General features: G+C 37.2%; 2 protein-coding genes and 1 long non-coding RNA gene across 6 annotated transcripts in view; 2 read left to right on the top strand and 1 right to left on the bottom strand.

Annotated features, from left to right (window-relative positions):
- The window catches only part of LOC311297067 (B-cell receptor CD22), a 256,060-nt gene that overhangs the window by 42,321 nt on the left and 196,043 nt on the right, over positions 1-17,696 (top strand). The gene's annotated exons all lie outside the window — the stretch shown is intronic.
- On the top strand, positions 5,860-17,462 carry LOC311297092. Of its 3 annotated transcripts, none has more exons than XR_014628748.1 (5): positions 5,860-5,948; positions 6,280-6,340; positions 10,438-10,667; positions 17,050-17,182; positions 17,337-17,462. It is a non-coding gene; the product is annotated as an uncharacterized lncRNA (long non-coding RNA). The 3 variants fall into 3 exon arrangements; XR_014628749.1 differs by having other exon boundaries at positions 5,867-5,948; positions 10,441-16,870; XR_014628750.1 differs by having other exon boundaries at positions 5,870-5,948; positions 10,438-16,870.
- Positions 15,658-17,696, bottom strand: part of LOC311297073 (uncharacterized protein) — a 38,598-nt gene continuing 36,559 nt past the window's right edge. Inside the window, exon 8 of the mRNA XM_084419178.1 lies at positions 15,658-17,535. Coding sequence (XP_084275304.1) covers positions 17,370-17,535 — 166 coding nt within the window. The 3' untranslated portion in view covers positions 15,658-17,369. The remainder of the gene's footprint in view (positions 17,536-17,696) is intronic.

Genomic DNA, 17,696 nt, shown 5'->3' with positions numbered 1-17,696 from the left:
GAAGTGATTTAAATGAACAGCACATAATTAGAAACATCGCGTTGATAAACTTAAAATAGCAAGCGTTTCAGCTGTTAATGTGATGATCACACATACATACATACAAATCAAACACTGGGTGCAATATAAATACTACGAATTGTAAGTAATATTGGACATAACTTGCACATTCATGTGCACTTGACAGCACGCGATAAACTGCTTAATCACTGACGAATATTCATCACTTAGTGAAAGGATGACATTGTATCAAGGCTTTACAAACTCCTTAACCAACAATGATCATTAACTTGGTAAACAGTCAACTTACATTTGTTTATTGACGCACACTTTGCACACGCAGACCCTTGCACCTTGGTTGAGTCACTGGCCCTGTCCCAAATGGCACCCTAAGCACTCGTGGTCTTCCTACGAGTCCGCACTTTCGTGAATTAATGCCGCTTTGAATGTCGGAAAGAATTCCGAAAGTGCATGCCATTTGGGACGGCCACTCTCCCTGCTGATGATGACTGGCAGAAACGCGCATGCGCACTTGACTCGGCCTTTCCAACAATAACCTACATTGATTTTTCAGACAATTTCTGTCAACACTTTCCACGGCAGAAGAAAGGGACAGTGTCAGGCAGTAGTTTTTCCACCTGGGGCGTTGGGAACCCTCCAAATGGGCCCTAACACTTTAAAACAAATATTATGTTTCTAATTTATTTTTTTATTTTTTTCATTTATTTTTTTTCATACAGTTTCATATACAGCCACCCTAAATATGATCAAAGATGGCTGTAAAAAATGCATTGTTTATCCACTGCGCAAAAATCAAACCTTCAGTGAAGGAAAATAATTGAAAATTTACTCATAAAAATTCTAGGGGTGCCAATAATTGTGGCCAACGTGTTTTGGAGAAAAACATCTATTTCATAATGTGATTTTCTGTTCAATTTCAATTATTTTACTTCAATGAAAGGTTTGATTTTTTTTTTTTGCAAATTTGTACAGCCATCTTTGATCATATTTACCACGGGTGCCAATAATTCAAACCTTACTGTACATCAGGCTTGTATGGCTCATTTATGCAATTCATTGCAATTCAATGATAATTGAGAGATGGACAAATAAATGTTCCCCAAAAGCCTGGTGTGTCACATTTGACATTTACATTAACTTGAAACTCTACATTAACTCAAAATATTACAATAATTTTTAAAATATGGTAAGTATCATATGAATAATCAAGTAAACTCAATTTGCAATCTTACATTTACTTTATAAAAATTAATTAAAGATTTCACAGAAAAAAATAAAAATAATCTGCTGTCTCTTTATGGTCTTGTCCTTTTCAGGGTTAAACATTGTGAATTGAGGTCAGTTTCACTGTGAAACTCAGTGGCTAAAACATCACCGAAATTTCAAAATTGTGTTAGCAACACATAAAGGAACAAACACACAAAATATTAATTATTTCCTACTTATAAAGGAAAAATCACCTATGGCATATATACAGTATAATAGGTTGTCGCAAAAATTTTCAGTTGCAGATAGAATGAAAAATCAAGAAGCTACTGAATAAACCTCTGCGAGATTGCAGTGTTTGAACTGTCAACACATTTGCAATAATCCTCCTCAAAATTGACTTTGAGCATTTTGATTCATCATAATGATATACAGTATACTTAATGTAATACATGACTAGACTTCTTCTCAGTGGCTATGGCATCTGCAGAACTTACAACAACAATAATAATAATAATAATAATAATAATAAAACATTTGCAATAAATTAGCCAAGAACAATGTGTCTTAAACTGCCTTGCTGGCTCTAATACTGTGCTTTGTGTTTTGGTCCCCTGGAGAATCAGGAAACGTCCTAAGATAAAGATCAAATAAGTTTTTTTTTTTTTTTATTTTTTTTTTTTTTTATTATTTGGCTACAGTCTGCTGTTTGGACTGGCTGATGAATGGTCAGATATGACCCTGAAGCTTCTCTAACCAAAGCCTACAAAACAAGAAATGGTAACATCCTATCAAAGGCTGCCTGGATGATTTCTGTCGAACTTTTTCTAAGAAAGGCACATCATCAGTGTAGTGCAGGATTTTTCGTGTTTGGTGTCAATATCCACTCAAGAGAGAGAGAAAAAAAGAAAACATTCCAAATGGAGCATATACTGTATACGGCCAGATTATTTTCTTTCAAAATATGAACATATTCAGTTATAAAAATATAATAATTAATCAAACAAGGATAAATGCAGAATTAAGAGAAAATATATTTCAGTAAAAAAGCTAAATGTATTTGATCCACAAAATCCTTTAAGAACATAAAGTAATCGGTTTGGCAATTACTTTGGATTTAACTTATATAACTATCGTCGTTTTTTCTCACAGGACATCAAAAGCAGAAGGTACTAAAATAAAACACTCTTATAAAACACATTTCAGGGATTGTGACTGATCTGCAATAGCCATCTTCATTCATGATACGTGCTATAAAAATATAGGTCATATTTCCACTTCAAATTTACAAGGAAGAGGGGTGATATCTAGTGACTGATTGTACAAATTACTCTCTATTTAACCCAAACCTTGAAAACTAACTAACTGACTACTGTAAATAGGTTAAATGTGGTTTAAACGCATTGTTAATTAAAGACGTGTCATGAATTGAGAATTAACTTCTCAGTTCATTACTATCAAACAATTTACGTTCAGTAGTTTGCAGCTATTTAGGACTACCGATTAAAATAATATGTTTTTGATTTGATAAATACCTGTAAAGAAAGATGAAAAGATAGACACATCTTCATATTTCCAGATTAAACAGTAACACGTAAATGTACATTTAAAATGTTATTGAACAAATAACCTCTACTCTATGACTATATACACTTAAAGGGAAAGTTTATACAAAATTGAAAATCATCTTTGTGTTATTCCAAAGCTGTATGACTTTCTTCTGTGGAAGACAAAATAAGATGTTCTGAAGGTATCTTTATTTTATATTTTTAAACAATGTCTGCATTCAGCAAGACACAAAACAGCATTCTAATCTGCATCCAGGTAAATTGGTAGAATTGCAAATATATCATAATTGTTTGTTCTCATTCACATGCAGTTTTCTAAACATCCTAGACATAAATGATGAACAATCGTCTACAGTCGACACTTAATCTTTATAATCTAGCGCTGCGTCTACCGTCGACAACTGGCTTTAAGTCGGATAACATCTCGTCCCATAACACTATGTTGTGTCTAGTAAGTGTCTTGTAAGCTTCACTAACTAACTTGCAGCAATAACCAGACTTCAGCAAATGCCCTTTAAATGCTTTAATCACGGCCGGGAGAGTTCTCGAGCATTTCTCAGAGAATCTCTATCAGAAAGAAGAATATATCAGGTGTTTATAGGATAGAGACATATACAACAGTAATATTAATTTTGACATATTACTCATGGTCACCTTCCTTCAATATGATTGGTTTAATCTGTGCAAAACAAGCCCCCACTTCACCCTCTGTTACTGGCAGAGCAAATTTAGATCTAGAGGTTAGAAGTTCATTTGATTACTCAATATGTCATAAGACTATTATAGACTATTATATTTTTGATATTGTCTAGCTAGCATCTCAAAATTTCCACTGGTTGCGGCACACCAACAATCTTCTGAGGACATTTTGTTCAACTGTTAGAATGTTTGGCCTAAAGGAGAAGTGAGGTTAGATGTTAGAATTATGATTAGTTTAAATTACAGTTTACTATTTTATTTATTAAAAAATCCATCACATTTGTATTCCTCAATCAATTCATTAGTAACAACATAACAAGATTTTTTTAATTTATTTTTTTATTTCCCATACATTTTTTGTAAAAAAATTGTATAGGGTCGCTAACGACCCAAGGTGTGTAACAGTGTAAGTACAGTATACTTTTTCTGCACAACAGTAATTGAATATTTTATGACCTTTATTATATGTTTGATACACAATGATGAAGTGACGTTTCACTCATAGTTACAGCAGGCAGAAAACAAAAGAATAGGAAGTATCATCAGCAAAACTTGAAATGGCTCAGCGATTTACTGCAGAGCAAGTACTGAACACAATCAAATATTAGTGTCACTGTCACTTGATGATGGATCAGGTGAAGAAGCTGTCAGTGATCAAATATTGATTTTGAAGATGTTGAAAATGATAGTTTTGAGAATATGTTTTAGATCGCAAATATGAGCCAGATGCTGAATGTTCTGGGAAATGAGCTCTGATGAGGACTTTGATGATGGTATAAAACATCTGCTCAAACCAAACTCTCCCAAGCTCCAAAATGGTAACAAAATATGTTTTATTTGATTCTTCTGTAATTGTTACTCTAATATTGTCACAGTTGTGTTTTGTCCGAGTCTTGTTTTCAGTAGTCACATGTCTTCCTTTGTTCTGTCTTCCCACCACTACTTGGTTTCCATGGTAACCTTCATTAGTCAATCTGTTATTTATTTATTTATTTATTTATATATTTATATATATATATATATATATATTATTATACTGTATATATTATTTATATATATATGAACAACAAAAGTGACACTGTGTTGAGTGCAGTGCTTATGTTGGAGGGAGTGTAATAAAGTAAACTGCAACAGAATAGTCTGGGGTGGTAAAAAAAATTTCTGGGGGTTATTATGCAGTGAACTGTTACTAGTTTTAGTGCAGTGCTGTGCTTATTGGACTGGGGATATAGAAGAGCAACCTGCAACACTGCAGTTTGGGGTGGGTGAAGGAAGGATTACAATATATATTTTTTATTTAGAATCAGAATTATTTCAAGTGTGTTGGGGTTTAGATGATTCCTCTTCTCGGACAAAACCTCTCCAGCCTTGGAAAAGATCCTTTCACAAGGAACAGAGGATGCAGGGGAACATACAAATGCCAGTGCCAGCTGATATAAATGAGGATACTGATGCTTCTGTTGATGGCCGTCACCACGCCAATACCTGTTCCTGATCCTGTCCCAAGATCTGATCCTGTTCATTGATCCCAAGGACTGTCCATATTCCCAGATCTGTTCCTGAGCCCTGAATTCCCTCCCAGCCGCCCTCTCCCACTGTCACAGTTGTGTTCTGTCTGAGTCTTGTTTTCAGTAGTCGCATGTGTTCCCACCACTCCTTGGTTTCCATGGCAACCTTCATTAGTTCATCTTTCACACCTGTTTCCTCGTTAGTCTTGTCAGCTGTCTCATCTCCCTGATCTGTTTTCCCTATGTATGTAAGCCCTGTGTGTTAACAGGTAGAGATCCATCCGTGTTAGATATAGATCCAAGTCGCTAAAGACCCAAATATGTAATAATGATTAGCGAGACATTCATGCATTTAAGGGTTAACATTAATGCACTGTGAACAAGAACATGATCATTTTTATTAACTAAGATTAACAAAGTGTAGGAAATGCTGCAAGAATATGTTGTTCATATTAGTTATTGCATTAACTAACTTTAACAAAAGACATTATTTTAAAGTATTACCCAGGTTTTCATTGCACTTCTTGTGAAAAGCGTGAGCGTGCATCCAGTTTAGCTCTAGTCTGACTGTTTCATGTGGGACAGGCATGTCATTGTCACATCAGATTTCCTGTTAGCACCTAACAGCCTTCTGTGTAGAAAAATAAAGTAAGACCCCAATATTAGATTATATCTGAAAGCATAAACATGCAATGTATTTTTTCAAAACACTGCTTTGGCCAAAACACAAACTTTGCATGAAAAGTATAATGGATGACAGCTGTAAACTAATTCAAGTCTTTAACTTGTTAGTTAACCTTCATCCTTCCTGAATATTAATAAGGCACAGGAAGTGAGACCGTAACAGATGCGTGAAAGCCCCCCTCACTGACTGACATGTGAAGATTCTGGTTCTGATAGCAACAACAATATTGCAGGAAGCCACTGATTTGTGAGAAGCTCAGAGGTAAGTCAGACAGCATCGACTGAAACAATTCAGCATTTATTTCAAATGTTATCAGAGACTGTACCCCCAAAATGACAAGACAGATCATATGTTTTCATGTTTCAATATTTCAGGATGTCGTAAATGTGCTCCGGAACGTTCTTCACATTAAATTATGTGTTTTACTACGTGTAGCCTACTTAATGTAACGTTAAAAGCCATCAATAAGAAGAGAAGAGAGCCATGTTTTTTTTTTTCTTTCTGATAGGTCTAAATAAGTCATGCTGTATATAATAAGCAACAGAAAATGACACTGAATCTGTTATAAGATCATTGTTTTTCAAATTTACAGACAGAGATGTTATTCCAGGAGGTTGTTTTTGCCGCTGTCTTCTTTGCTTTATATCCCTCAGGTAACACACTTACTCTTATTTTCAGTTTCTATTGTATTTACAACTAATGGCTTTAAACTTAAAATATATTCATGGATCAAAATGCATCCTATTATTTCAAAATAGTATATAAATATAATACAGAGCTGGGTAGTAACTGACATAATTACATAATCAGATTCCTAAAATTAAATACTTGTAATTAGATCATATTACATTTTAAAATACTCGTAATCAGACTACAGTTACTTTTTTATTGATTACTAAATATTCACAAAATGACAGTAAATTATTCATAATTCAATGATTCTCCATAATTCTAAGAATTTTCTCTTTTAAAATGTCCTTTCTAAAAAAAACTATTGCTTATATGTTCGGAAATTCTTCATGTTTGTGGAATTACGCCCACAAGAACGACCACTAGGCAGTTATTACATGGAAAATTGAGAGGCCACACAGAATAAACAAGCAAATATATATATTTTTAGTGCAGCCATATTTTAACGTATTTATAATTGAAATATACTTAGGCTATACAATACAAAGTGTTTCAAAAATTGAAGAACTCTAATCCAAGATTATGTGATCACTAATATAAATCACTTGCCACCAGTGCACGAATTTGAGTACACAAAATAATAGTATCAGCTGATTCACGACCTAGGAAGCTTATTGAGGCACCCACTGATAACGGCCTTGTGAAATGCCGTCCTCAAGAGGTCAAAATGCTGTTTCAAATTGAGCGCCATTTTATCGTACCTGTAACGTTAGATATTCAGGTTTATGTCTGTCTCTTCACGGGACAATTGCAAAAGTTTACACAATCTTAACCGCATTCATCACGCTCACGTTACTCTAAAATAGCGTATTAATGTGTTTAACATTACACGTTTAATAGATTTCAGCATTACTCGCATCCATAAAAGTAAGTTAACGTTAGACATGGGCTATAATGAGAAAGACTGCGTTCTCTTCATATCAACTCTTCAGTCTTCACGTTACGGAAACACAAAAATATCATATAACATACCGAAATTAAACATATTACACATTATAGTAAAACATTTTACAATGTTTTATGAATTAAACGAGGTAATATACCACGTTCCCTAAGCTAAAAGTACGTTATATGGGGGGCTTCCCCTCGTGATAGGCCTAACGTTTATAACGGTTTTAAATGTAAACACAACGTTACGCTTGTAAATATCCACACAAAAACAACAAATATGTTTACGTTATATGAATATGTTGTACATAATAAGTTTTTGTCGATAAACTTGAACATATTCTAAAATAGGCTACTGACAAATGGTCAAAAAGACCTTTCGTTTTTTGAGATACCCCTACCGGAGGTAGAACTAAACCCAACAATGTTTTTCCTCATCTCTAAGGTCTCCCATATATGAAATGGATTCTTGACTCAAAATATTTTACTGCTAAGATTGTTAAATGAACAGATATTGTTATACACCCCAAAACCAAAAAAGGACTAAAATATAGCTTGTCCGTATGGGAGTTAAGGCATATTAACTAGTGCAGATCAGTCACACAAGCTCAGAGAGCTTTGACACTTGGCATGTTTGTATTCAGGAAGTTGCTTTACCTACTAGAAAAGACTGGATGTGAATATGTTGATGTATGGAATAAATAGAGACATACGTATAAACACATACCTAAAATAAGCGGACATGCACAAATTGAATATCTATGCAGAATGTTTTCATTTACTTTGTGGTTGCTTTGCCAGGGATTATCATAGAAACACATATGATGACTTGTTGGAAAGATGGGGTTGTGCTGAATCCAGCAATACCAAATATGTAAATATAGCACAACAAATCAGGGTGTTCTGTCACTCAATGTATGAGGTGTCTAAAATGAAAGAAAATGGAACACTGACATAATTTATTCCAAATCACATTATCAGAGGTGAGAAGAATGGTGAGAAATTCTAATATAAGATACATTTAATAATGAAACATTTCATATGGCACCTTGTACTATATGGAAACAAAGATTGAAATCGAAAGATAAGACCTTACCATAGCACAAACAGGAGACCAGGGGCCTCATTTATAAAACTTTGTCTAGGATTTGTGTTAGAAGTGGCGTACGGATGAAACATAGGACGTGTGCACGCACAGAAATATTCGGATTTATAAAACCGTGCGCACGCACATCCTACGCAGTTTTCCCTTAAAGGGTTACTTCAGGATTTAGCATTAAGCTTTTTATTAGTAGAAAACCTGTAGTATTTTCGAATTACCGTGCTTTCCACCCTCATATCCCCCTGAGACAAGAGATTTATGTATTTTTTGTCTGGAAAAAATCCTCCGATGACGCAAAAATCGTCATTTTGCGTCATCGGAGGATTTTATGGTCAGAGGCTAAAGACTACAGCCAGTAGATGGCGTTGTTCCGCATGTTTTCAGCCCGCCCATAGAGGGTGGGATCTCACTCACAGAATGTACACACAGTGTCAGCTGTCTTTCTTTGGAAGCTAAGCTAGTAATCTCTTGTTCTGTGGAGAAAGCTGAATAGTAAGAGAAAGCTGAGTAAGTAGGGGTAAACAACAACATCCTGCTTTTCCCGGACTTGTCCGACGGGCGAGATCGTTCAAAATGTACGGGATTCAGCTTTTGCGTTCTGCGGTCGCCATTCATTGTTTACATGCACATGCACCTTTTGTTTCAATCTAACTGAATTCATTCCGATTGGTGAATCTGAATGTAGTGTTTACATGAACGCTAAACAAGTGATCGGTTGATGTGCGTTTTACCATTGCTAAGAAAATTCCCGCTCCTCCGTGAGAGATGCGAGACCCGGCGCGTCTCAGCAATGACGCCACTGGCCTCGCACCGTTCTCCCGCGGCCGTCAGCCTCATCCTGCTCGCCACAGTAAACGCGATGAATGGCGACTGTAGAACACAAAAGCTGAATCCCGGACATTTTGGCCCATCTCTAAATCACTGGCAAACTCATCACGTAGGCTAGCCTTGTTGTTTTCAACTACGCACTCTTACCGGTAGGCGTGGCCTCCTAAGGCAGCGAAGCAAGTGCATTCAGGGAGTTGTTGTCTTTCATCCACATAAGACAAAAATGCATTTTCTGGCTTTTCTCGGTCTAGAAAGCTCCAAATTCAAAAATTTCTTCACATTTCTTCTACTTAAATGACCTATTTTAAATACACATTCATCTTCCCAGAGGTGAAGTATCCCTTTAATAAATCACAATCAATTCTAAATGTAGTGCAGCTTTTGCGGCTTCATGTCACGCCCATAGTTGCCCATAAATAGTCCGTGAAACGCCCACAAGTTAATATTCATCGATTGCGAAATCATGGCAAAACACAGAGAGGAAAACCAAGAAACGTAACTTCACTCACTCACGCGAATGCGTGAAGCGCAAGATCAGCCATTGTGCGTCATTACGCATTGTGATGGCATCATGGCATTTTATTACCATTTGATTACATCTGACAAGCTACAGATGTGTTATGAGGATGAATTGCATAACATGCCAATATTATTGCAGAACATATTTCACTTTTCTTTGTGCAAATATGTGTTCATTTGCATTTCTGTTGTAATCTTTGTTTGATTTTGTTTGTTTTACACTGCAGATCGATCAAACGGGTGTTCGTGTAGGCTGTTAATTGTAAGACTTGCTTTGTGAAGTCTTCATGTTATTTATGAGAGGCAGTATTGCCATTTATTTTACACAACGGTCTACAGTTTCACACACTTTCACGTGTTTCTTCCATCTGCCGACGGTGTCGCCATTTCTCATTTCACCCGTTTTTGTGCGTACGCCTGGGTCAGAGTTTGCGTGAAGGACCGCATATTTTCCCGTCAAGTTTGCTTTTTATAAGTACCAATTATTGCGTAGAGAGCGGCGTATGCCTTCTTTTGTGCGTACGCAACGTTTATAAATGAGGCCCCAGGAGTCAGAATTGCAGTTTGACCTTAATGAGCTTTTTAATAAAACTATAACTTTACTTAACACAATACAAATTAAATTACTGTCTTAAATCAAACAAATGGCAATCTAACAAAACAAACACTCTAAGGGGGAATGAGCCCTCTCTTCTCAGGATGTTTTTTTTTTTTTTTTTCTAGCAGGAACCATTTGGAACATGAACTGCTTTTGGTAGCCATTCTGAGGTCAGCCCCCATGATGTTACAACTGCAACACACCAATGTCACTCATCCACTTTGTCATCAGTGACAAAGTGGGTCATATCTGGACAGTCTGGGAAAGGGCAAGAGCAAAACTCTGTGCAGGTCAAGCCTACTGAAAGACACTGGCATTTGGTGGCATCGTTGCAGTTTCCGTCTTTACAGTAGAGGTGGGTGATGTCTCTAACTTCTTTAGGTGCTGGTGCCTTCTGGAACATTACAGGTTCAATGCACCCATCTTCTCTGAGCCTTCATCCTCTACCAACTGGGTTCCAGAGAAGAGGTTTGGCCAGGTGGCTGTGACGCCACACTGCTGTTTGGTACAAAGCTCTCAGCACATGTTGCTGGAAGGCATCTTCTGTTGGGGGTAGATTTGCTGCTGACAAATCTGTGGTAGACACTAGTGTACCTCAGCTCATCAAAAAATTAGAGTACCATCCGTGACTCATAAAGATTGAATTACCCCACTGAGTTTTCCAAAAATTGTTGTCTGATTCACAAGAGTGACTTTCTTGAACAAAAATAAAATCAGCATTACTACGTTTACAATACAAAAATAAAGCTTTCCTTTCCGAATGATCTCTAGAGAGGCAAACTTCTAACATTAAGAGAGGCTAAATTAAAAGAAGAAAACTCAAAAGAATGCATGAACACAGATTACAACAAATGCAGTGCAACAAGACCAGCTAAACAGCTGGTTAACACAACAAGATCCTACTTTTGGCTAAAGAAGTTGACTTCTTTTCCTTAAACAGTGTAGGTGGTGATCGATCGGTAATGTCCTCTACATGACACCAAAATAACATTTAAGGTGCATAATTGAGATAGAGACATTAAATAAATGAAAAACGTAAAAAAAAAAAAAAAAAGGTTTGATTTCCTTAAATGGGCGACTCAGAAGATCTGATTTCACGAAAAAAACATTCAGTCTGAAGTATATTAGGCCACAATTTTCTGACCATCAATGAACGCAAAGGGCCCCGAAAAGGAAGCCTTCTTACCCTCCTCTCTTGCCTTTTTAACAAGCGGCCACAACTTTGCTCTCGCAGCAGCATCTGCAGGAATCAGAGCTTCCGAAATGCGTAGACGAGACTCTCTCAGGTATGGGTTATCCTTCGCAGCTTTCCAGACGAGGTCTCGGAATGACCGTGTAGAAAATCTTATGATGATGTTTCGATGAGCGCCACCCTGGTCCCGTCTCCCGACTCGGTGCATCACGTCAAGAGCGTCGTTAAGCTTACCAGCGATGTCAGGTGCCATATGTTCGAGAATGTTCTTAACAGCCGAACGTAGATTCTCGTTCTTGGTTTCAGGGACCCCGTGCACCTTTAAACACCAACGCCGACTATATCGCTCAAGTTGCTCAATCCGCAATTGGATCTCCTTGTCTGACGATTGAAGCTCTGTAATATCTCTGGCCATTTTGCACATTTTCTCAGAGTGCTCATTAACTTCAGAAGCAAGCTTCTGCACTACCACAGACAGGTTGTCAACGGCTTTCGTCGTAGCATCGGTCGATTTCTCAATGGAGATTAGCTTTTGGAAAGTAGCATCTTGTTTCGCAGACAGTGCTTGAATGGTAACGTCTTGTTTTGCAGACAGAGCTTGAATAGCATTCAAAATGTCGACGATATCTCCGCTTGTTTCAGACTTCTTTTTCGATTTTTTTAGAAGGAGGACTTTTTGCAGGAGACACTGTAGCTAAACATAAATTAAAATCCTGTTTCGTATCACTCGACACTGAAAGGTCAGAAAGCACAGAGAACCTGTTGCTCAGACAAGCGTCAGAGATTAGCTCAACTTCGGCGCCAACCTCGACATCCATAGCTTTCGGAAAAACTCGTCTCCTCCTGCCCATTAAACAAATTTAAATGCAAAAAAGTTCACACAGAAGACCACAAAATATAAATGAAGAATTAAAAAGACTGATCGATCACATTACTACCACACCCGCCAGAGCTCAACTTTACACGTCCACCAACCACGACGCCATCTTCATTATGTTCACATGTGGTGATATGTTGTTCACATGAGAACACATGTGATCACATGAGGTCACATGTAATCACATGTGGAAAACATGTGATAACATGTGAAATTCATGTGTTTTTTCTGTAAGGGTATTCTAAATTCAGTCATAAATAATAATCAATCAAATAAAATCAGGTTATGATACTGTTTGAGTAGTTATTTCAGATATCCATTAATTGTTTCTGAACAGTATAATTTGTGGGATTATCATCATCCTCCAAATGATGAAATAATGAGAACGAAGAATCTTTTATATGCTCATTTCCATGTGTTTGCATACAGCTCAGCAAACAGGTTATGCAGATAATGGCTATGTCTGCAAATACTGGCACTAAGTGTATCAGTGTACATATAGGGGAGAGCGGGACACAAAGTAATGCTTTTTGACTTTCTCAGTTTGTGTAAATCTTCCCACATTAATTTCCCACATGTCTAGTACAATTATGTGGTTTTGTTTTATTAATACAGTATATACCTTTTTCTGGATATACCCCGAAAGAATAGAAGTGAAATGTGACAACATGCCCCATAGGTGGGGTACATTGTAACATGTGAGGGGCACATTGTAACATGACATATGACAGCTTAAAATGTTATCTGATCTAATAAAAAAAATATATACAAGACAAACTAAAATATTTTCTAAATAAAATACAATTAAAAAACTTTTTCATATAAAATAATGGCAATTTTTAAAAATTAAATATAAACTCATTTTTGAGTTTTGACTATGAACACAGGAAAACACAGCTATACAACATAGTTCAAAACAAATAAATAATTAGTCATTTCTGAACATTGACTCTCAGTCTTTATTCACCTTTTTCTCACGTTTTCTCAATAAAATTAATAAAACTATAGAATATAATAGCATATTTCTAATAGGGGCACATTGTAACGCAGTGTTACAACATGCCCCGCCTGAACAACTGGGATTTAAACCCTGCTAGTGTCTTCTGCTAGTTAGCGAAGCATTACAGAACTATTTCAACTGTTAAATAACATATTGGAGATTAAAATAATATCAGATTTGTCTAATTTTAAATAAACACAAAAAATAGAGATGAAAAATTAACTTAAGTAAGAAATTTACTTTTGCTGTGGTTTAATAAATGTCTATGGATATCTTAAAAAAAAAATAATAATATGTTGGCGCATTTTTTTTCTCTATATAGTGTTGATATGGCAACTAGTAAATACACCAGGTTTCGTCATCCTAGCATGTGTGGAAGTATTTAAAACAAGTGTGTTACAACTATACACGTGTGTGTGTGTGTGTGTGTGTGTGTGTGTGTGTGTGTGTGTGTATGTACAGGTATATGTACACTGATACACTTTGTGTATGTATATATAGTACCAGTCAAAATTTGGAAACGTTACTATTTTTTATATTTTTGAAATAAGTCTCTTATGCTCATCAAGGCTGCATTTATTTGATAAAAAAAATACAGAAACAAACAGTAATACTGTGAAATATTATTACAATTTAAAATAAGGTTTTTCTATTTTAATGTACTTTAAAATATAATTTATCCCTGTGATGCAAAGCTGAATTTTCAGCATCATTACTCCAGTCTTTAGTGTCACATGATCCTTCAGAAGTCATTCTGATATCATTCTGATATGCTGATGTGTTTTTAATGTTGGAAACAGTTGTGCTGCATAATATATATTTTTAAAGGGGACCTATTATGCCCATTTTCACAAGATGTAAAATAAGTCTCTGATGTCCCCAGAGTGTGTATGTGAAGTTTAAGCTCAAAATACCCAACAGATAATTTTTTACAGCATGTTTAAATCGTCACTTTTTTGGGCCTGAGAAAAACGCACCGTTTTAGTGTGTCCCCTTTAAATGCAAATAAGCTGCTGCTGCACGGCACAGGGGGTGGAGCTTCACGAGCTCGCGCTCAGTGTCAGCAGAGCCCGTCTATGGAGAGCCTTGGCACTCCCTAAGTCCTATTGTACCGAATTTTGGTTGTAGTTTCACCAGAGTTCCACTGGGGGCGCTCGCAGGCAAGTGCAAAATGAATGGGTGTCTATGGGGCTAGACGGCTAAATTTGTCTCTTTCACCCGATTGCCGTTGAGAAATCTCTGATTTGATTGTAGGTTTTGCAAGTTCAACATGGGTTATAGGTCGAAAGTTGAATGAACGAGTACTTATGTCCTTTCGATTTCTTACAGGTTGAGTTGTTGTTGCCCATAACACGCTAGCATTCTGCTAATGAACGCTGATTGGTCAGTGAATGACTGATTACGACCAGAGATACCGCTTGATTGCATCGTGGCATCCGAAGCAGGACCAGAAACAAACAAAACAAAAACTCGTCTAGCGCGTGCATTTACCTGTGTCAGCTGTGTTGTCGATGCCTTGAGAGAAAAGAAAGTGCAGAGCGCGAAAGCACCAAAGCGACTGAAGGATTGCCATAAAGCAGTATCTCTGGTCGTACGACGTGTATGACGTCATTGACACTTTAAAAGACTTTTTAAAGCAAATAAGTGACTCTAAAAAATCTAACACCCAGCAATGTGTAATTTCTTTGCATCTCCTTTCGAATACAGCATTCAAATTACTAAAAAAATAATTATACTATGAGAAAAGTGGATTTTGATGGGTATAGCGTCATAGATGGGTATAGCGTCATGGACAGAGACGTGTTATGCAGCCAGTCCAGAAACTGGAAGTAACCAGAGAGTGCCAATTCTCTTCATATTAGACATTCTCTGGTGTCAGAACAATCTTATCTCATGGAAAGATGATAATATCAGGGCTCTCAAGTCTCACGCAATGGGCGTGAGACACACGCATTTCAACCCGTTCACACGCTCACACGCCACACCTTGTATTTCTCACGCTGAGGAGTAGGGATAACTTGTCCCGCTATACAATTAATGGACGAGGCGCAGGCAAATGGAGGGAAGTTCTCTGCCGAGCTCATAGCATCTGTCTGGAGTTATACAGAGTTAAATGCCAGCTACCAGCCAATCAGAAATTAGAACCGGGTAAATTCGGGTAGTTTCCGGGTAAATTACGTGTTCTCGCTGTAAGCGCGTTCGTTTCTAGGCATCACGCGCACACGGATTGGAAGTTGGAAGAGCAAGATCAAATGTTTGCGGTAGGAACCTCTTCATTTATTTTTTTTTAGCAATTTGATTTTACGATTCCTGGACGAAATCTCTTGCCTGTGATCAAAGACAGTGAGAGCTGATGTTGAGGAATATAGCCAAATTCACGCTAAATTATTTTTGATGCATTCAAAAACTCTCCAAGTACTTTTAAAGGGGTCATCGGATGCAAAATTCACTTTTATATGGTGTTTGCATATAAATGTGTCTTTGCAGTGTGTGGACACAACCACCATACAATGAAAAAAATCCATTCACAGTTTTTTTTTATCCTCAAAAAGCCAAAAAGTTGTTGCTCATTATCTTTTAAAGAGGCATACACCTAAACGGGGCGCTGTGAACAGGGGCCGTATTCACAAAGAATTTTATCTTACCACTAGGAGTACTCCTAAATCGCACTAAAAGATTTTAGCTAGGAGTTTTCTCTTAAAAGTTATTCACAACGCCTTTCAGACCTACACTTAGTAAGGAAAAATGACAACTCCTAAACTAAGAGCGAGTCTTCGTTGCTATGGATGACGTCAATTCTCATGCACGAGCTTCCTCGCAATGATCACGGTGATTGGTTGTTAGATGACAGGGCCATCATGCGGAACATAACACAGACGCACCAAATCATGGAATTACGACATCTAAATATGTCTGTGTCCTACACAAAATAATAATAGTAATGTCATCAAAATGCATTTTTAATGACATGTTTGTGCAGGCCCCAGTGAAGTGTAATTCTAAAAAGGCAGAGAGAGAGAGAAAAGTCGTGAATTCAATTAAATTAAATCAAGGTAGCCTAATACCCTAATGAAAACCGCCACTTGCCTAATAATGAAAAACGACACTTGTATTAACACTTGCTTGGTTAATTGACATCCTATTAGCCTAAATAGACTACTTGAAGCAAGGAAATGTTGCTCCTATTGAAGTAATGTAATAGTTGAATGACGGTGGATTATGAACTCGCCAAAACGGAAAAGAAAGCCCAACTGGACGCAGGATCAGCTGGTGCTGGAAAAATAAAATAAAACAAAATAAAAGGGAAATTCGGCACTGGGATATCAAGCAAAACTAAGTGTGAGACATGGGAGAGGATTTGTTTGCAGATCAATGCAGCATTCCCGCTTGTGTCGCGGACCCCGGGTGACTGCGAGAGGCGGTGGTATGCGCTACAATCGCAGTCGAGGGTTGAGATTGCAGCCTTTAAACGGGCAAGCATGGCAACAAGTAGGCCTATAATATTAAATATATAATATCATTATTGTTTCATGTAACTTCCTGCTTGTCATGAATGTAATGAATTATAAAACAAATGTCATAAACAATATGCTTACATTAACGTGTGCTTTTAAGTGTTATGTAGGCAATGCTTTTGAGTTGGTGAAACTTTCCATGTATGTGTTAAGGAGGAGGATCAGCACCTAAGCCACTCAGCCACATTGCATCGGTGGTGTATAGTGTCATTGGGTCAGACACCAGCATAACGGGCCTTGAGGGTGCAACTGATCCGGCAATGCAGCTGCTAATGGAAATAGAGGGGTAGGCTATGTTTATGCAATGATTGCAATACTTGTACATTTTTGGTGATATTTAATGAAGGACATACAATATCATTATGTGCAAACCACCCACCCACACAAAAAACTGTTCACAAATTATAAGATGTTTTAACAGGCTACAATTTATGGTACAGGCCAAATGGAAACCCAGGTCCTTCAGGTGCAAGTCATCTTCCTCTTCCTGCGCGTCTTCCACCCCTGACTCTTACTGCACCTCTTCCTCTTCCAGCACCTCTTCCTCTTACTGCACCTCTTCCTCTTCCAGCTTCCTCTTCCGCAATCCCATCACCTGCCTCTCCCCTCAGTCCTGCTGCTGGTGCAAGGCCATCACCCCTGGAAGAAAAGAAGATGAAAATGGAAATGCGTGTGTTAAAAAGGCAGAAAAGGGTCCTTGATGCAAAAGAGAGGCTAATACAATTAAAGTCTGAATATTACTCTCTAAAGATTGCAAAAATGCAAAGGGAATAAACACACTTAAATTGAGCAAAAATGTG

This window comes from Rutilus rutilus, assembly GCF_951802725.1.
Source record: "Rutilus rutilus genome assembly, chromosome: 9".
Lineage (NCBI taxonomy): Eukaryota > Metazoa > Chordata > Actinopteri > Cypriniformes > Leuciscidae > Rutilus > Rutilus rutilus.
The sequence above is the reverse complement of the archived record's forward strand: the minus strand, read 5'-3'. Positions and strand labels throughout refer to the sequence as shown.